At 57.2% G+C, this 20314-nt stretch overlaps 5 protein-coding genes across 5 annotated transcripts; 2 read left to right on the top strand and 3 right to left on the bottom strand.

Moving 5' to 3' along the window:
- Window positions 1-223: 223 nt before the first annotated feature.
- Window positions 224-5555, bottom strand: PFLUO_LOCUS5776 (uncharacterized protein; the record flags this gene model as incomplete). The annotated part of the gene is made up of 4 exons (XM_073783253.1): window positions 224-2029; window positions 2082-4617; window positions 4668-5044; window positions 5103-5555. 4 exons carry the CDS (start codon window positions 5553-5555, stop codon window positions 224-226), a joined length of 5172 nt encoding a protein of 1723 aa, XP_073639827.1.
- Window positions 5556-6597: 1042 nt separating this feature from the next.
- PFLUO_LOCUS5775 (Deoxyhypusine synthase) lies at window positions 6598-7772 on the top strand (the record flags this gene model as incomplete). Its single annotated transcript, XM_073783252.1, has 2 exons — window positions 6598-6819; window positions 6888-7772. 2 exons carry the CDS (start codon window positions 6598-6600, stop codon window positions 7770-7772), a joined length of 1107 nt encoding a protein of 368 aa, XP_073639826.1.
- An 846-nt stretch (window positions 7773-8618) lies between these two features.
- On the top strand, window positions 8619-12405 carry PFLUO_LOCUS5774 (uncharacterized protein; the record flags this gene model as incomplete). The annotated part of the gene is made up of 3 exons (XM_073783251.1): window positions 8619-8928; window positions 8983-11770; window positions 11829-12405. The coding sequence occupies 3 exons, from the start codon at window positions 8619-8621 to the stop codon at window positions 12403-12405; spliced, it is 3675 nt and encodes a 1224-aa protein (XP_073639825.1).
- A 394-nt stretch (window positions 12406-12799) lies between these two features.
- On the bottom strand, window positions 12800-14977 carry PFLUO_LOCUS5773 (rRNA (cytosine-C5-)-methyltransferase nop2; the record flags this gene model as incomplete). Its single annotated transcript, XM_073783250.1, has 1 exon — window positions 12800-14977. The coding sequence occupies one exon, from the start codon at window positions 14975-14977 to the stop codon at window positions 12800-12802; it is 2178 nt and encodes a 725-aa protein (XP_073639824.1).
- Window positions 14978-16608: 1631 nt separating this feature from the next.
- PFLUO_LOCUS5772 lies at window positions 16609-19216 on the bottom strand (the record flags this gene model as incomplete). The annotated part of the gene is made up of 4 exons (XM_073783249.1): window positions 16609-16868; window positions 16922-18730; window positions 18787-19065; window positions 19129-19216. 4 exons carry the CDS (start codon window positions 19214-19216, stop codon window positions 16609-16611), a joined length of 2436 nt encoding a protein of 811 aa, XP_073639823.1.
- Window positions 19217-20314: the final 1098 nt, after the last annotated feature.

The raw sequence follows: 20314 nt of genomic DNA, 5'->3' as shown, positions 1-20314 counted from the left end.
ATAGTAAAGAGAAGACATAAGAATCAGACAATGCCATGCATCCAGTCATTTGATCTTATTGTACACATGAGAAGTAAACATTCCAAACGGTCTTGCAGGGTACCACCTGATATGACAAAGGATATCGTAACAAACCAAAACTCTTCCTACTGTACAACCAACATCGATTCCAGACCCTGCTGGAGACGCAATGAGAAACAACGAATGGGGGCAGTCAACCAGTTCAGCGAGGAGGCTGCGATGGCGGCGGTAAATTATTTCCTTGACTGTACGCACGTTGGTGTGTCGACGTAGACGCATTCTCGCCCGGTGCCGGAGGCCGTTGATGAAGCGATGGGATAGATCCCGGTCCTGATGAGGGAGGCGGGTAACCACTGCCCACGGAAGGGTGGAACGCCGGCGGCGGGGTGTACGAGCGACCAAAACTCGCAAGTGAAGGCATTGATCCTGGCCCGTTGCTTCGAGAGCCGTGCGAAGGAGGTGGTGGGGTGCTGTGCCCATACTGTGGGGAACCGCCCGGCAAGTTGGACCGGTGAGGTTGTGAGCCACTGACCAAACCCTGTACATGCTGCTGGTAGCTTTGGTTGTGTGGTTGCCCCGGAGCAGGAGTAGGCGGCGCCGCCGATGCATATGCTGACTGTGCATCTGAGGGGCGTGGGGGCATGCCAAGCAGACTGGAGGACAGCTGCTCGGGGCGGGAGCCATAACGAGGTGGAGGCGAGTTGGGTCGGTAGATGCTTTCACGGGAACCAGATTGCGGTGGGGGCTGGGAAGAGGGCGGCTGGGAAAAGACATTAGGGTAAGATGATCGCTGCGACCCAGCCTGGGGAGGTGGAGTCGGTGCTGGAGAAGGGACCGGATGATTGCTCAAAGAGGTAGACGGCTGAGAAGGAGCAGGCGCGTAGGGTGAGAACGACTGAGACCCCATTGATGTAGCCGGGCGACCGCTCTGCTGTTGGGGTGGTGGTGGCTGTGAACCTTGTTGCGCTCGTGGATCAAACCGTGCCATCCAGTCGTTATTAGCTGAGGGACCGGAGCCAGCCGATGTAGCGCCGTAGCCAGGGTAGTCTGTGTAGCCTCGAGACGATGGCGGATACTGCTGCAACGGGCCGGTAGGTTGATAAATAGACCGCGAGGGAGGAGTCGACACAATGTGCTCGCTAGCAAACCGCTTTCGTGGCTGAGGCTCCTCTGGTTCATCATTGAGAATGCTCATGATATTGGAACGTTTAGCTGGCACTTGACGGGCAGAATCCGGAGCAGGAGTCGCGCTTGGACGAGGAGCATCTTTGACTGGTGACAAAACGGGGCGAGGGGATGGAGCGAGGCCACCGGGTTGACCTAGACCATAATAAGGTCTTTGAGCAAATGAGTCACGGTGGACCGACGAAAGATCGAGTTCTTGTCTTTGCAGCTGTGGCGGCGAGCCCGGACGTTGGGTCAAGCTGGACTGGCGAGAATGAGCCGGTGGAATAAGCGACGGCGGCTGCTGCGCGGACATGTAAGCTTGCTGAGATGGGCCCATTGAAGCTTGCGGCTGCAATAAAGATGAGGATCCATGTGCTAGGGGATCCATCCGAGGTGCTGACAGGACCGAAGAGTCGCGTCGATCGTCAGTGAAATACCCAAGCCGCGGGCCCGACATCCGATGCGATAGTCCTCCTCGATCACCCAGAGCAAGGCTGGGGGGCATCGTGGAAGCAGTAACGGCTTGTGCCAGGGGCTGATAGCGACTGCGATCCTTCTCCAATAAAGGTCGTCCAGGCATTGGCATGGGTTGAGGAGACAGAGTCCCAGGCTTGCCTTTGACGCCAAATCGAGCCTCGTCTGCTTCGATCTCGCCATGTGGAGCAAGTGGACGGGGTCCAATGGACGATGGAGTCGCCTCATAACGTCGTTTGGGGGCAACACTTGGCACTGGAAGAGGCCCCGTAGGCTCGCCGCGAGCTTTGTTTTCCTCTGCCTTGATGAGAGACTCCTCAAAGTCCTTTTTCCCGGAGTCGAGGCGGCGCTGGTAGTAGTTTTTTACCTAATTTATCCAAGTCAGCCAGGTTCATGCATTATGAGCGATATTAACATACCATGACAGTCGTCTTGGTCTTCATGAAATTTGAAATTCCCTCGAAATCGCGACCAAAATGTTCAAGCAATTGAGGAAAATCGCGTTGTTCCGGAACAGACCAGTAACTTGTCGGCTGTAACGACCCATACCCCGTTTCGGGCTGTTTTGCTGGCACATCTGCCTCGGTGGACTCGAAAACATACATCCCTTCTTTGGTTCGTCCACGCGGCGCCCTGCCTCGTGGCATGGGGATATTGGCCTCTTTGTCGACTGTATCCAGGGGCAGGCCTTCGAGCATTCCATCTCCACCCATCTCCATTTTGGCACCCATGGGAACTCCTTGCATTGCTTGGGTCTTTTGCTCCTGTTGCGCCGCTCTACCACGGCGCTGGGTGCGGGGACCACCGGCGCGTGCACCACGCCGACCAGCTGGTTTTTCCGCGGCCTCGCCATCTTTGCTGGCTTGACCTCTCCGGGCGGCGGTACCCTCTCCCAGCTCGTTTGCATCACCTCCAAACGTGGGCGCCGCAGCGCGTCGTGGACGACCTGTATCGGTAACTTGGGGTTCCTCTTCACCCTCGAAGTCTGGCTTGACCACACCCAGGTCGGCGATAAGAGCGTTAGACTTGGGTCGCGAGGATTTGGCCTTGCCGCGACCCCGTCGGCTCCAGCGCTTGTTGAGCTTCGCCTTGTACTTGATCTCCTCCTTGGTAAGATAGTAGTGGACAATGCACTGCTGGAAATCTCGGCCCGGTAACGACTCAGCGATCTTGCCCCATCTCTTGGGATGCGCCATGAATGCATCTGTGAAGATAGTATGTTCCTCAGGGCTGAAGTCGTTCGGACGTGGCACAAAGCCAAACACCGCCATGGCATTTTCCGGCTCAATGATGTTGTTCACATCCTTGTAGACGCTCACCTTTTCCTCATGCGGCTCCATCATGTCTGGAATTACTGCCTCGCGGGACAAGTCAGGCCGAGCGGTGGCCATTTTCGTCCGCCGGCGTTCCAGCTCCTCTTGGGCCGAAATCTCGGAGGCTTTCAATGCATTGAGGAAGTCAAGTTCGCTGTTACCCTTGTAACGTCGTCCTTCTCGTCCCTCGGGAATAGGCGCTGGCGTGGGCGGAAGGATGGGAGCGGGCGGGGAGACAGGGGCAGGAGTCACGGACTTGTTCTGATTCTTGTAGCGATCTCGATCCCACACAGCCAGGCGCCAGGGCTTGTAGTAAGACATGTATTCTTCCCGGAGAGTCGCATTCTTGTTGGCGACCTCTTTTTGTCTCTTCGAGAGTTCATTGCGAAAGGTGTCCTTGAGCTGGTCCCGAGCCGTGATATTTTCCTGGTACACCTCCATGTCGGAGATCGGTGTCGGGGGACCGGAATGGAGGAAGGGTAGACTGTCGATAGTGATCTCTTCGTGGGATACAACGGGCGGGATGACGGTTTTGCCGATGGGTATCGGTTCACGACCCATTCCAGGGGGCGCGAAGGAAACGACTCGGTCGGCTGTCGAAGTTTTTGTAGGTTGTTCGTCCTTCTCCACCGATGGAACAGGTTCTGATGGCCGCTCTGGCACTGGTTCGAGAGCGATCATGCCGAGTAACTGGATATTCATCAGGAGAGCAACGATGGTCTGATCTTCCAATGGAGGAGGAGGCATCTCCGCTCGCAGGCGTCGCATGTCTTTCTCAAAGATCTGCTTTCTCTCTTCCAAGTAGTCCTGGGTGAAAACAATGTTTTCGTCATCTTCCTCCTCCTCCGACTCATCAAAATCGAGGATGGGTGCGGAATCTTCAAAGTCTTCTTTTTCAGGGTTTTCTTTCTCGACTGTTGGCACGTGCAGCGGACTGCGTCTAGAGCGGTTCGGTGATAGCTCGTTACGTTCAGGTTCCTGGGATCCGTGTCGCAAATCTTCTCCGACAGAGGAAGGATCATGTTCATCAATAGATTCCCTCTTTGGTGGAGCATTGGCAACGGAATGGGCGCGTGGATAGCCTGGACGAACCCATTGCTTGCTGCCTTTGGGCATGCCGCGCTGGAGAGAACCTTGACGCTGTTGCAGCGCCCGCGGACCGGTGGGAATGTTGGATGGCTGCATCTGTGGGGAGGCAGATGGTTCGCGGGATGCAGCTCGTGGATGTGGTAGTCGCGCGATGGTGGGTGAAGAAGTGACAGAGCTCGATCTGCCGGGAGGCAATGGTTCACCAGGGATCGAATCCCGCTTGGTCATGGCAGCGGGAGCCGTCGGCGGTGACAACTCCGATAGATTTGTGGATGCTTTAACGACACGGCTCAATGGGTCCTGCTCGCCACGGCCCACCTTTGGTCCTGTGGGAGGCTGCGCCGGTGGTTGGGGAGGCAGTTCGGTTTGGTCCTTGTCGGCATAATCGTTTCCGGCAGAGGCATTGGGGATAAGAGCCGTCACCGATCCAAAGGCCGGCACTTGAGGAGCTGCTGGAGGAGGTGAGTGCTTGACAACTGGGGAAAGATCCTTCACGGACTCGGGACGCTCAGCATCACGACGAGGGTCTAAGGCAGGTGGGAGCGATGCTTTCCTGTCTTGATCTGCAAGAGTTTGGTCGGGGATGCGATCAGGCAGACTCACGGAGGCTGCATGAGGGAGTGATGCGGGAGTCGAGCCACTAGGCGCGCGGCTCCCAGCTCGGCTTGGGGGTCGCTTCCAAGGGTCATTGGGTCGGTCATCACGATCCGATCGTCGACCATCCCAATCATCGCGCCGATCAAACCGGCGATCCAAGTCTCGATCCCGCTCTCGATCTCGGATGAGGTCTCGATCACGATCGACGGGACGATCCCGTCCACGGTCTCGCCAACCATCGCGGGATCGACTCCGCCGGCGAAAGGTGTCGCGGTCATCGAGATAGGGCGGGCGGCCACGTCCGCGGCCTCCATCCCAATCCCCACGGCCACGACCCCGAATGGAACCTCCACGCGGATGGCCGCCACTGGAAGGAGGACCATCTGGACCACCCGAGGACGCCGACAAAAGGCTATCCCGAGAATTGCGTCGCATACGAACCAAATCGGAATCACGCCCTGGAGGGTCTCTCATATCACGAAAGTCGCGCGTCGGAGAGCGCGATCGGCCACGACCAAAACCCATTCGATTTTCGCGGGGCTCAAATTCTCGGTCTCGGCGGCCCCAATCGCGATCCATTTCGCGGCGAAAGGGGGGTGGTCCATCGCGAGTGTCTCGGAAGTCTCGATCTCGGTCGCGGTCTCGAGGATCACGGTCCCTGTCGCGAAACTCACCACGACCATAGCCTCGCCCGCGAGGGCCACCGCCACCGAAGGGGCCGCCGCGAGGGGAATCAACTAAGGCGCGCGGGCCACGGGGCGGGTCCCTGCCAAACGGAACTGGGCTGGCATCGTCGGGGCCGCGAGGGCCAGCGGGAGGACGACGGTCTCCAAAGCGCTGGGGAGAACGGTCGCGGGAATTAAACCCGGACGAAGGGGGGAATCGGGACGACATCACCAGGTCATGCTATCTGGGGCAGAGCCTGGGCGACCGTTAGAGAGGTACAATCAAAGAAAAACAAACCCGGGCCCGGGGATGGCTCCAGCTTGAAGAATACGACACAACGAAGATCTAATCCATCACATACCTGGAAGGGGAAAGGCTAGCACGTGATGACCGGTGCACGGGCCACGGGGAAAGGGTAATGTGGCTAGGCCCAATCGGGAAAGGTGGCGCAGGGCTGGCTTGACTTGGCGGTTGAGGATTGAAGAACGAGCAAAAGGGGGCGCTTGCGATCGCCAGATAGACCCAGACAGCTAGAAAACGGTGGTGGTGGTGGTGATGATGATGGTTACTGGCAAGGGGTCCTGGGAGGTGAACAAGGAACAGATTCAAGGACTCGGAATCAGAGCCCCCTGGACGATCATCGGACAGCAGAGGAGAACGCGCGCACGAATTTCGGGATTCGATCTAAAGATCGTGCCAGTGGCGGGCATCCAACGTGGATGGTCGCTGGAGTGGGCAAGTCGCACGGATTCTGCAACGGGTGGGTCTGGACTCGACTGCGGATGAGATCTGGAGAAAGGCAGCAAGGGACCACGTAGGGGTGCCAGAGAGGATCAGAGGGGGGAAAAGAATGAAAGTGAGAGATGAAGATGAGGAGGGAATCATGAATGGAGCTGAGAGAGCGAGCGCGAAACCAAGAAAGCATGGGCCCGGATGGGCGTGCATAGTGGCCTGAGGCACCAACAATGAACGGTTCAGGCGCCGGCGACAGTGGGTGGCCGGGAACTACGGAATCGAACCATTTCCCCCGTGATTGGATGGAATTGGATTGGTATTGGTATTTGTTGAGCATCATGACTGAAGAGTGATTTGCGATGCACCGTGTCATTCTACATTTGTGCTGGTGTCCACCACACACGATGAACGGGGTGGGTGCCTGAGGTATCCCTCACTCTTTGCCTGAGGCTCTCTTCCTCCGCTGCCAAAAAAAAAAAATCATACTAGAATTCTAGACGTGGACCGAGAAGCATTACACCCTTCGCAAAACACCATGGCCGCCCCGCAACCTTCGGACGCGCCCCCTTCCTCAGCGACCGGCGCTGTGCTGGTCACCTCGCAGCCGGTCCCCGAGGGCTCTCAGGAAGTACGTGGGGTGGATTTTGATTCCTTCCATGGCCGCGATATCACCGTCGCCGAGCTGGTCGACAACCTGGCCCATACGGGGTTCCAGGGCAGCGCCGTTGCCGAGGCGGCTCGCATCATCAATGACATGGTAAGCCTACCTGTGCAACAATCCCCAGTGGCCGGCACGTGTCTGACATGGACTGTCACCCCCTCCAGCGAGCCTACCGTCACCCCGAGACCGGCGAAAAGACCACCATCTTCCTCGGGTACACCTCTAATTTGATCTCGTCCGGTCTGCGTGACACGTTGCGGTATCTGGTCAAGCACAAGCATGTGTCCGCCATCGTCACCACGGCCGGAGGGGTGGAGGAGGACCTGATCAAGTGCCTGGCACCCACCTATCTCGGATCGTTCACCACGCCCGGGGCCGGCCTGCGAGCCAAGGGCCTGAACCGCATTGGCAACCTGCTGGTGCCCAATAGCAACTACTGTGCCTTTGAGGACTGGGTGGTCCCGATCCTCGATCGCATGCTGGAGGAGCAGGAAGCGGCCAGAAAGAAGGCGCTCGAGACGGGGGACGAGGAGGATGAGCTGCACTGGACCCCCAGCCGCATTACGGAGAGGCTCGGTCGGGAGATCAACCACGAGGACTCGGTGCTCTACTGGGCGGCCCGCAACGGGATCCCCGTGTTCTGTCCCGCGCTGACCGATGGGTCGCTGGGCGACATGCTCTACTTTCACACGTTCAAGTCGTCCCCGCAGCGGCTGCGCGTCGACATTGTCGATGATGTCCGCCGCATCAACACCATGGCCGTGCGAGCCGCGCACGCGGGCATGATTATTCTGGGCGGCGGTGTGGTAAAGCACCACATCGCCAACGCGTGCCTGATGCGCAATGGCGCGGAACATGCGGTCTACGTGAACACGGCGCAGGAATTCGACGGGAGCGATGCCGGCGCACGGCCGGACGAGGCGGTGAGCTGGGGCAAGATCAAACCGGACGCGCGATCGGTCAAGGTGTACGCCGAGGCAACGGTGGTGTTTCCGCTCATTGTGGCAGCCTCGTTTGCGCGTGCGGGTTCCCCCTCGATGCAGGATTGAGCGGGCCGCCGTCGAGTCGTCGAGGTTGATCAGCGATGCAGGGACCCGCCGTGAGTATTATTCTTATTCACCATCATGCATCCCATTCGCGCCGACCAAAGCTTACCACGCGATCTGCCGACCCGCTCCAATGCGAAAAGTAGCGGCCGAGAGACCGAGTCGCCACTCGGCAGAAAGAAGGGTCGCCACCTGCACATTTAAGGTGGACGCGGAGTGGGGCCGGTCGGTTGGATCCACCGCCGATCGGGACGATAAGGGGAGGGTTCGGATTGTATCCCATTAGAGACCAGCATCACCGTAGGGAGCATACTAGATCGGAATGAGAATGGCGATATCCTGATCCCAAGGGGGTGCGGGTGTGGATGCCAGAAGAGTCGCGGCGATGAGTGGCCGGTCGATCAGGAGTTCCTGTCGCCGGTCAGGCACCGGCCCACTCGCCCGGCCCTCATTGGTTCCGGCACATCCCCCCGGCTTTCATCTTTTCCTTTCGGGGGCAAATGGCCCCTGGGGTTTTCGCGCGCTACAATCGCTCCCTGTTCGTTCGCTCCTTCTTTCCTCATCCTCTCCTTGCCTCGTTCTCTTCGTTCCTTCTCACACTCCCACTCTCTTTTCGGTGCCCACTTGGCTCCCCCCACCGTTCGTTTGCAATTCCCGCTCTATAGATAAGCCTCTTATCGCTGGGGAAGAATCCGGCCACGATCTAGTCCCGTTCGCAATTCGCAATCCAGCTGGCCTGTCGCTCCCGGTGAGACCCTGATTGGGTCCTCAGCTGTTCGGTCTTTTTCTTGCCGCCCTTCTTTTTTTATTCTTCTTCTTTGGTTGTTCATCTTCCCCGATTCATTCCTCATGGATCCTGCCACGGACCCGGTGACCAACGCCCAGCCAACGGCTCCCGATAGGGGGACCGACAGCGGGGACGTGGTCGACTCTTCACAGTCCCCTCAAGTGGCGGACCAGCCGAGTCAACATACCTCCACCGAGCAATCGCAGCCCGTCGCCGAATCCCATCCGCCTGCCTCGAACCCGTCGACCACGGAATCCTCCGAGTCCGTCGAGCATGCCTACTGGGCCGAATTCGATGTAGATACAAGTGCCCCGGACGAGGAGGAGGTGAAGGAGATCGAGGCGGCCGAGAATGACTACAGTGCTCATGACTGTAAGTTCCATCCCTTCCGTGGCATGTAAAGCGTGGCTGACCCGGACGGTCCAGACGGGTACTGGGAGAAGAACTTCTTCGGAAATCTCGATGACCCCGAGTATCAACCTAGCGAGAAGGCTCGCCTCACCTGGAAGATCAAGGGTGTCCGAGGCACCGCAGAACGGCCGAATCGAGAGAAGGTCATGCGCTCTCCGGCCGCATACGTTGGCGGATATTGGTGGCGAATCAAATTCTACCCCCGCGGAAACAATGTAGGCGCACTGAGTGTCTATCTCGAGTGTTCTCGGACTCTCCCCGCCCCCGACCAGCAACAGCCCCAGACAGAATTCCAAGTTCGCCGAGGCCCGTCGGATTCCGCCCTCGATGCGCCAGAACTAGACATGCACTTTGACGAAACCGACGATCCAGCGGCCTGGTTGGAAGAATACAAATCGCAATATCCCGCGGCCGCGGCTGCGGCGGCCGCGCCGACTGGGCCGGACACGGACCTCTGGCGGGTGTCGTCCCAGATTGGTGTCCTTGTGTACAATCCGGCGGAACCGCGGACGGGATGGATGCAGTCCTCGTGCCATCAGTTCAACCCGCACAACTTGGACTGGGGATGGACCTATTTCCACGGCCCGTGGGACCAGATCCAGATTCGCCGACGAGGCCAGCACCGCCCCTTGCTGTGCGATGACACGCTCGCCTTCGATGCCTATATCCAAGTGATCGATGATCCAACAAAGTCCCTGTGGTGGCATCCCAGTGACTCGGAGCCGACGTGGGACAGCCTGTCTCTGACGGGCTACCGGCCTCTCGGAGACTCGGTCATCAACCACAGTGCTGAGGTGGCCGGACTGGCCTCGTGGTTGCACATCGCCCCATTCTGCAAGATCATCCAAAGTGTGGATGTGCTCGAACACTTGCACAATTGCGATGTCAAGCCCAAGCCTTTGTGTGACGCCCTGCAGAAGCTCTTGTGGCAGCTACGCTGCCGCAGCAAGTCTTTGCAGTATGTCGACACAGATGGCATCACATCCACGTTGCGTAATCTCCACGAGTATTCCAGCGACGTGTCAGAGTTCTGGGAGCGTCTGCGCCGGACGCTGGAACTGGAGCTCGCGGGTACTGACGCTGGCAAGCAATTCGCCCAGCTGTTTGATAGTCCAGCCCCCGATACTTTGACCGTGCAGTCAGCCAGGCCCGTGAATACCCTGCCAACGGGTTTCAATTCTCGTCTGCGTGTTTCGGCTGATCAATTCCCGTCCACGGGAGAAGCGGTCAAGAACTTCCTCGACGCCAAGCCAGGCTCATGGTCTCTACCACCGATTCTGCACGTTGAACTCAACCGCCATGTGCTCGACAAGGGCATGCGGTGGCAGCTGCTATACAGCAAAGTCGATTTGGACGAGGAGCTGGATCTCGCTCCGTATGTGGTGGATGGCCAGGATGGCAAGTATGTCCTTTACGGCTATGTCGTGCACCGTGGTCGCCGCACATCTGGCAAGTTCTTCAGCATTCTCCGGCCGGCCGGCCCTGGAACCAAATGGTTGGCTTTCGATGACGGCAGCGACAACCGCGTGGAGTGCCTGACCCGCACGACGGCCCTGGGTCCGCATCTAGGTCTCAACTCGTCTCAAGCTGTGGATCACAAGAAGGGCCATGACGTTCCCATCGGCGTGATGTACATCCGCAGCGACAAGGTGTCCGAGATCCTGCCCGGTCCCCAGGGTCCGTGGAAGGTTTCAAAGGAGCTTAAGCAGTACTACGAGACCGGCGTTTATCCTTCAACCCCTCAGTCGGCCGACGGCAATGTTCAAGTCGAGGTCTACTCCCTGTCCCAGTACGAGCAGCTGAACAGTCTCTTCGACACCTACGACCTCATGTCCCAGGCCAAAGCTGCGAATGGGGTCATGTACATGACCCTGCCCCGCTCGTCTCCCATCGTCGATCTGCGTAAGAAGATTGCGTTGTGGAAGTCGACAGACTCCGAGGCTCTTCGGCCTGAAAGAGTTCGTCTCTGGCAGGTCGGACACACTCGCGCCCAGTTTGGTCCCACACTTGCGTTTGATCGGATTACGGATCTGAGTGCACCGCTCGATCCCTCGTTGAGCACGATTCGCTTCTGGGTGGAGACTATCTCAGAAGCGGATGCCAAGCTCTTTGCCATGCCTGATCCGCCTACGGCGACTACAGCTGAAGACAAACCCGACGAGTCTGTTTTCGAGCGCGAAAACTCTGGCACGCCCGAACCGTTTCCCTCCATGGCTGACGGGGATGCGGAGGCTAGTTCCTCTGGCAACGTCCCCAACGAGAGTGCTGCTGCTCCTGCACAAGTCACCAGTATTCCTGACATTAGTGGTTCACTTCCCCCAGTGGCCACTGCGTCTCTAGAAGCCGATGCCTCGGCGGAAAGAGCCGAGGTTGAAGCCGCTCTGGCAGTGGCCGCAGCCCATGACCGACGAGCGACGGAGGCTGCGCCGACTACCTCGACTGAACAGACCTCAAGTAGCTCCATCAACGCGACACCCGCTGAGCCCGCTCAGTCTGAATCCACGGCGAATCCGGTTGAGCTAGAGGCAGCCCTCCCCGTGGGCCACGCGTACTACTTCATTCAGATCTTCGATGCCGACAAGCAAGTCCTGCGCACTGTGGGCTCGTTCTTCTCCCAGCTCGAAGCGAATGTTAAGGCATCAATTCGGAACCATCTCCAACGGCCGATTCGACAGGATTTCCTCATATGGAAGCGAGTGGATGGCACCACCGTCACGACAGTTTCACCGGCCGAAACCTTCCTCGACGTTGTTGTTCCTCACGGTGCCTGTATCATTATCGGGGATAAGTTGAGTAAAGACAAGTAAGCTTCACACCTCCCTAGGCAGACCCAGCGCTTGAGGTTCTAATAATGTGTGCAGACGCTCTCAGCTTGGCGCTGCTGGCTTGTTCGCCAGTCCCGATCGCCTCGTTCAGTACTTATGGGCCGAGTCTCGCGGCCATCCTATCCAAGGCTTCACTGGCACCAAGACTGTGGAAGCCACTTTCACAGCCGACTACTACAGCGGCCAGTTCCTGAAGGGCTACTACCACGGTCAAGGCAAACACATTTCGGGCACAGGTACCGTGTACGAGGGTGACTTCGTCCTGGGTCGATGCCAGGGCCAAGGCAAAATGGAGTACCCTACAGGCGACACATACGACGGCGACTGGGTCGAAGACGTGCGCCATGGTCAAGGCACCTACATCGAGAAGATAACGGGCAACAAGTACGTCGGTGGCTACAAAGACGGCAAGCGCCATGGCAAGGGCATCAGCTACTGGGAAGTGGCCGAGGACGAGATGGATCTGTGCCAGATCTGTTACTCAGAGGAGCAGAATGCCGTCTTCTGCGACTGTGGCCATGTCTGCGCGTGCGTGACCTGTGCGAAGCAGGTGGATCTCTGTCCGATCTGCCGCAAGACTATCAAGAGCGTCATCAAGATCTATCGAACATAAACTATGCGCAGGGCACACCCCCTGATGGGAACGGAGTCATGATGGACGAGGTTATATTTTTCATTGACATTTCATATATATGTGGGGTGCTCTCCCACCGTTACATACCCCGGCATTTCTGAAACTTTGAGCGAAAGATGGATTTGGACTTAAAACCGGCGAGTGATTTTGAATTTTTTTTTTCGTGGGAGTTTGCTTGCAGTTGATGACAACTTGATGTATACTTGCATGCCCCTGCTCGGTGGACATAGATCATTTTCTCTTTCATAGAATTCTTTTTTTATTTCTGGAGCAAATCATTTCATGTTGATATTGACTGAGAAAAGAGGTATATCCAAATGCGCCCTGCCCGACAATGCTTTTTCCACATCAAGAACTACTACATACAGAACAATCACTTGCTCGCCTGCTTCCCCTTCTTGTCCTTCTTCTTCTCCTTTTCTCCCTTGGTCACCGTCTTTTTCTCCCCCTTGCCGCCTTGATTCAAGGACTTCTTTGTAGTAGCCTCAGTTTCAGTCTTGGCCTTTTCTGGCTGCAAGGTCGACTCGTCCGACTTCTTGGTCTTCTTGGGTTTGTTCAGAACACCCTTGGGGTTGAGACCCTTGCGGCGCAGACGGTTACGCTCAGCGCGGGCGATGCGGTCAGCATCGTCATCCTCTTCGAATGGACCGAAAGTGCCTCCTTCAAAGTCCATTGTGGACCCATCCTCATCCTGAATCGGAGTCTTGTCGACCACCTCGTCATCCGAAGAGGTAGCGGAGGGGACACTCTTTTTGGCGGGACGATCTCCAGCCGTAGCAGCGGGGGCATCGTCAGTCGGGTTGGCAGAGACGGTAGGACCAATCTTCTTGAGTTTGCAGACGTAGAAGCCGTCGACGTTCTCGCGGTGCGGGAAGTAGCGGCGGGTAAGCGCCATCTTGGCATCGAACTTCTTGCTCATGTAGCTGGTGAAACCAGGGCTACCGAAATCGCCTAGACCCGTGTCCACAATCTTGACATTGGGCCGTTTCCGCAGCACGTACTGCACCACGGCCTCGTTCTCCTCCACGGTGACACTACAGGTCGAGTAGACAATGTATCCTCCGGTCTTGGAGGAGTGGTCGACCGAGTCGATGGCCGCCAGAAGAAGTTGGCGCTGCATGTGCGGGATGGCCAGGAAATCGCGCTCGTTCTTGGATGTCTTCACGCCGGGGTCCTTCGAAATGACACCGGTACCGGTACAGGGAGCGTCCAGCAAAACGCGGTCGAAGCCACCCATAGCTTTGGGGAACGCTGTGCGAGCATCCAGGTTGGTCACGATGGTGTTCTTACAGCCGAGACGGTGGATGTTACCAATCAAACCCTTAGCACGGGGCTTGCTGGCATCGTTGGCGATCACACAGCCCGTGTTGCGCATCAGCGCGGACATGTAGGTGGTCTTACCGCCGGGCGCGGCGGCCATATCGAGGACGCGCTCATTAGGCTGGGGTGCCAGAGCCATGACCGGCAGGAAAGAGGACGCCGCCTGCAGAATGTAGTGGCCGGCCAAGTACTCCGGTGTGGCACCCAGGGGCACGGCAGACTCGAAAACCTGCAGTCCAACCTTGGACCATTTCCCGACGGGCTCAAGAACGACACCGCGGTTGATCAAAGCCTGGGCAAGGGACCGACGGTTCGTGCGCAGGGTGTTGGTACGAATAACGACTGGGCGGGGGGTTTCGTTGGCCTCGAAGAAGGCAAAGGCCTCCATGGGCGTGAACAGGTTGAACAACTTTTCGGCCAGGAAGCGGGTGTAGCCGTAGTAGGTGCAGATATCATTCAGGAGCAGGTCAAGGTAGTCGGCACGCGACTTGTCGGGGTTACCCAGAGACTTCAGGTCGCCCAGAATACGGATAGTATCGGTGATGCGCTGCCGCAGCAGCTGCAGATCGGGTGCCAGACCTGGCTGGCCAGTCTCGGCGTCACCGAACACATCAGGACGGTCGCCGGCGATGTTGGTCTGCATGGCGGACTCCTGCAATTCCTGCTCTGCCTCTTCGTCTTCCGCCTCCTTGGCAGCGTCCAATTTCCGCGACAATCCCTCAATGTTGGCTGCGGTCAACCTCTCCTCCGCATCGGACAGGTCTTCATCGTCGGAGAACATGGTTTCGCGCGGGTGATCACCTTCGTCGGAGTCGAGAACCGAGTCATCTTCAGCATTGAGTTCGTCGTCGTCCTCCAGGTCGGACAGCCCTTCCACCATCTGATCGCTATCCATTGATCCCTCACTGACGCCATCCAGGTCTTCAAACTCATCATCCTCTGAATCCGAATCCATGGGCACGGGTTGCTTCTTCCCTGACACGGCTTTCTTCTGTTCTTTCTTGCCATTCATCGCAGCTGCACCATTGACATTGGTCTTCTTAGGTGCCGCCGTCTTCGTCACCACCTCTTCCTCGTCGACATCGGCCCTCCGCCGCTTCTTGGCCGGCGCAGCAGCAGCCTTCTGGGCCGACTCTGCCTCACCAGCCTTGCGCTTCTTGAGCATGGAAATCTTGCTCTCATCCAGCGGGGCCGGGGGGCCCTGCTTCTTCATGCGACGACCTTTGCCCATGGTGAGTTGAAGAATTGAGTTGAATGTTGGGCTGTGGTTCTGCTGCGAGCGCTACATTTTTTGCGGCACTTTTTTTTTCTGCGGGCGGTGGGAGATGGCAGGAAACCGTCGTTCTGGGCGGTGTGTTGTGGCCTGAAGAACCAGGCCACAATATCTAGTGGTCGCTCAACCCACCTCGACCTGGAACACCTCGTCTACATTCATATATCCGGTGCCAGTTGCGTTCACACAGGGCTAAGCTGTCTCTCTCCTGTATTTCTACTTGCTCCGCCTTCACCATGTCCGAGCTGTCCTTTACCAAATCCTTCCTGTCCACGCTGGACTCTCGGCCCGTCAAGCTGCGCGCTGACCATGTCTTCGACCCAGAGCAAGTGGGACTGCGAGTGCCCGTGAGTGCCTTTTCCTGGTCTCGAGTCTCTCAACTAATTATCTCGCAGTACACACTACCCCGTCTCCAACCCCCGCACCCAGAAATGCCCAAGAAAGTGAAATCCACGCAAGCCCCAGGCTCGTCGAAATCAATCACGGTGAACGTCAAATCTGCCCGGAATCCTGCATTGGAGTTTGCGATTCCAAACGCTCCACTTGCAACCACCTCCCTACAAGATATCCGGGATGCGGTGGGCCAGCGCGTTATCGATGCACAAGGCAACCCGGTGCCGCTGGATAAGATCAAGATCCTGTACCGCCGCAAGCCGGTGCCGGGGACGGCGAAGACAATTGCAGAGATTCTGGCTGATGAGCCTGATATGCTGGCCGGGGGAAAGGCGGTCGAGTTTGGCGTGATGATTATGGGGGGCGCTCAGGTGGCTGCCACGCAACCTGAGGCTGCAGAACCAAGCGACAAGTCACCACCCAAGGCTGCGGTGGGACCGAGTGGTGCGGAGGTACTGCAGTCGGAAGCATTCTGGGATGATCTACAGGGCTTCCTAGAGCAGCGGCTTAAGGATGAGACGGAAGCAAAGCGGTTGCGGGCGATGTTCCACAATGCTTGGAGTACCAACCGATGATAGCGACTCTCTAGTCTAATGATACCTGATGTGATTTCCGTGGACGGTCTACGTGGTGCAATGAGAAGCGAGTAACGGAAGAGATATGAATTCGAATGTTATACACACACAACATATGGCCACAAGATGAACGGCCAGTCAGCCCCGGAATACCGAGGGACACGGGGAAGAACGAAACGCCTAAAAGACCCCCCTGAGACAATGTCATGGGCGGCCACCAAATAATTCAATGCGCGGAAACCGGTGACCAGTTCACTTGGGGGACGTGGTATGAACCGAAGCAAAGGGAGAACACAAGGGAAAGTAGGGTATGACCTCTCCGATGTGCGCCAGGGAATCATTGCGAAGCAGCATATTATCAGTAGAGTCAACAAGTACAATGACGAAGAAAAACAAAAGGTACCGCAAGAAAGGGCACCATATGCCAGGCAGTCTGGATGGGACACCATTGCAAATGCTCGAAAAGAAAAGGAAATGGTCCGGCCAATCGCTCATTCGGTTCATGGCTCATGTGACAAAACGGTTAGGGAGGAAGAAGATGCGGAGAAATATACACGGTTGTACAACGCGAGCAAAAATCATGCACGGCCGTCATCTCGTCAAGTCATCTCGAGAAAAGGGTCACCTCGAAAAGACCTTGACCACGCCATCACCGCCGCCGCTGACGACCCAGCGACCATCACGGCTCCAGACGACGGTACAGACGCCCTCACCGCGCATCAACCGGTGACTGGTCAGTTCCTGTGTGCAGCTGCGCTTCTCGAGGTTCCAGAACCGCAAGCTTGCATCGTGACCGGCTGAGACGAGTTCACGTCCATCTGGAGACAACGACAGGGACGCAATCGCGGCCGGATGGGCCAGCATGGTGTACGTGCATTGACCTAGGGACTCAAGTCAGTTGGGACGGCTTTAAAAACAGCTAGATCGAACTCACCACTATTAGCATCAAAGAAACGAATGTACCGGTCCTCGTAACCACTGATAATCACACCCTCCACACTACTAGAACCGGTGGCACCGTGAACGACTTCCTCCTCCGCCATATTCCGACTTGGGTCCAGGTTGGCCGAACCGTCGAAGCCAATGGTTGTAGCGACCACAGAGTTGACTCCAGTGGAGGGAGTGCCATCGTATGTTTCAAGGCTGGCCATGCCCGCAATCTCCTCGCCCGTCCGTGTATCGTAGACGAGGATGGACGCATCCGAGAAGGAAACAACAAAGTTAACTCCGGCAAGAGACAGGGGGCTGATGCAAGTTGGAGAGGGCGAGTCGCTGCGAACGATGTGGTGAACAAGGGTGTAGTTGAAGGGTGTCGCAGTGGCGATACTGGGTTGCGGAGAAGATGGGAAATTGGATCCAGAGGAGATCGAGTTTGCACGACGGCTTCCACCCTGGCGACGCGACCCGGCCTGGGGTGAAGAGAGTTGAGGAGGGGCACTGACAGCCCAGATTAGAATGCGGCCATCAGCAGCACCGGATGCCAGCAGGATGCGGTCCGGTCCACCGTAATGGCTGCACGCGTCACCAAAGACAGAGCCCGCTGTCCCCGGGAGGACACAGAGCCCCCACACCGCGTCTGTATGTCCGTCCAAGGTAGCCTTGGGGTCAACGCGACCCCGTTCCCATACGCGCACGCTGGCATCTTGACCACCAGAAAACACCCATCCGTCGCCGAAGACACGGCCGCCGTTAGAGATATTCTGCGACGGAGAGCAAGCCGCGAGCGAGGTCACGGCGCCCACATGGCCGCGGTGCGTAAAATAGCTAGTGATATCGAGATCGTTGCTGGAATTGGGGCCATGCGCTCCGAAGCCACCGTAGGTAGCCGGGATGATCCATCGCTTGATCGATCCGTCGTCACTGCACGTGCAGATCTCGGGCTCCGATGGGCTGCCGCCGCCCGTAAAAATGACAGAGCGAATGACATCGAGGTGACCACGGAGCGCGAATCGAACCTTGAAGTTTGTATCTTGCTGCTGTCCAAATGTTGCGCCAGCATCAACGGTGCCATCACTCTTCCGCCGGGCACCAGAGCTCTTCCGCCGGTGGGACAGCGAGCCACTTCTCGGGGGCGACTTGGTACGAACAAAGTTGGCGTTTGGGAACGCGTCTGTATCAGGACGATGGGGAGGAATGGACTCGTTTGTCGGTTCCTGTTCCACCGTGTCGTCAAAATTCCACCCATCCATGTCTTCCATCCGCTCATTGCCCTCCTTGACCACCACGTGGGATCCTTGAGTATTAGGTTCCATGCCACGATCATCGACCAAGCCTTGTTCGTATGTCTGTCTCCGGTTGTCGATCGCAGTAATAGGTGTCTGCTGCGATTCCAAAGATCGCCGCTCCATTGCTTCGTGAGGAATAGACGGGTGCCCATACTGGTTGTCGGCGCGAGACATGGCTGCGTTCTCGGCGTAGTGCGAGCCCGCGGCCTGGTGGTTCTGAAGCACCGCCTCGCGCGCCATGACATTATTCGCCTTTTGTCGTTGTTGCTGAAGGTACACTTCCTCCAAGTTCTGTTGGGAGAGGTGCTGGTTTCCATACAGATGGCTGGAAAGGTCGGGGTCACTCATGTCAGGAGCTGGGTGGGATGTGGGAATAACGTGGTACGCGACCTCCTGTGCGCACTTGGACAGATAGACCCGTGATTTTTCGCGTTCGTCGTCCTGGCGGAATTCAAACTGGTCGGGCCGGTCATCTTCTTGGTCCGCGCCAAGGTCTGAACTTGGCTTGGAGCGTTGTTCTAGCGAGCAAACCGTTTAGTGCCTTGCCAACCCCATCAGAATCAGTGCGACATACCTTTCAAGAATTGCACACTCTCGCGCGCAATCTCCTTCGAGTCTTGGGGAAGCTCGATTTTCTCGTTGTTGGACAGTTTCTTTGTCTTCTCCCTCTCTTTCTTCAACGCCGTCTCCAGCAAGCGAACATGCTTGCTGAGAGACTCATGTAGGCGCTTGCTCGTCCGAAGATCACCTTCTAGCCGACCGATGCGAGACTTCATCTCTGCACGCTCGATTTCCCACGCGTTACGGTCGCGCTCGTGCCGGTGCCATTCTGTCTGCAGGAATCGCATCACACCTATCAGGAGACAAGCTGTTAGACGGGATCGGCCTGTCGACGATTGGGGGATTGTAGACTCACCTTGCAACGTGTATTCTGTGCCCTGCGGGTGTCCGCCACTGGAAGGTCCATCGCCCATCGCCCCGGGCATTCCTCCGACCCCAGCCATGGCCGACGGGGATTGCCAAGCCATGTGCGATCTCAACACACGGCAGCACCGTCAGGGAGAGCAATGGGCGGAAGAAGACAGCAGGCCAGCCGAGAGGTTCTGGTTTTCGTGATGATAGTGACCAGCGAGCTCGGGGTGGGCGTGTCCGGAGCTCAGCTTCTCCTGACCCCGTCAATCGTATCCACCGGTTGAAGTAAGCGAGTCGAAAGCCCAGACCCGGAGGGGGGAAGTGTGGTAGGACAAGGGGGGGAAATCGGCGTTCCACACCGAGTCAACCAATGAAAGGAAAACGGTTGAGCGACGGGATTTCCAAGCAGGGGGGGCAATGTCAGTCAATGATCGGGGGAGGGGAGAAAAGGGAGGCAGGCGAGCAAGCAGTAGGGCCGGCTCGTCGGTGATTGTTATGGGCCACGGATGGCTTTTCGGGGGCTTCGTCCCGTATGTCGACCGCCTTCCTGATTGGGAGAAGGACGTGCCGGTGATCGCTGGGAGGAAGATGGTGTGCTTCAGTTGATGAGGGAGCAAGGAAAGAGATGGAATATGGCAAGGGTGCGATTTAACGTGGAAGTGACGGTGAGCAGACACAGGCGCTCATGGGCACGTGTGGGCAGTGGTGATGGTTGGAGGCCTGGGAAATCCGGCATCATCAATATGAGCCCCCTCGGGTGTCAAAAGTGTCAACGCCGGCTAATATCAACGTGACTGTTTATTGTCCTCGTGGAAATCGCAATTCGAGCTTTTCTGATCGCGGATAACTGTCTCTTTCACTCTTTCGCTTTCTTGAAGAGTATGAAACAATGGTGGTATGATAGGGCTAGCTTTGATGAGTTACCCTCAAATTATATATTTCACCCCTACTGATGTTGTTTATAGCACCACCATCTTGCGACACCAAATTTGTATGTCATTGTGATATTTTGACTGCAACGATATCAAAATAGGAGACCATCCTCAAAATCTATCGTCGATGCCCCTCTGTCTCTCCTCCTAGCGTCGACCACGAGTAAATGCCCACCACCACGCGCGGGTGGGACCCCCTTCATTACTCCTTCGTTCCTCCCGAGGTTTCGGCCCGAGGATGTAGCGGATGTTTTTTAC

Source organism: Penicillium psychrofluorescens, assembly GCF_964197705.1.
Source record: "Penicillium psychrofluorescens genome assembly, chromosome: 3".
Taxonomy (NCBI): Eukaryota; Fungi; Ascomycota; class Eurotiomycetes; order Eurotiales; family Aspergillaceae; genus Penicillium; species Penicillium psychrofluorescens.
Note: the sequence above shows the minus strand (reverse complement) of the source record. Positions and strands in the feature narration are given on the sequence as shown.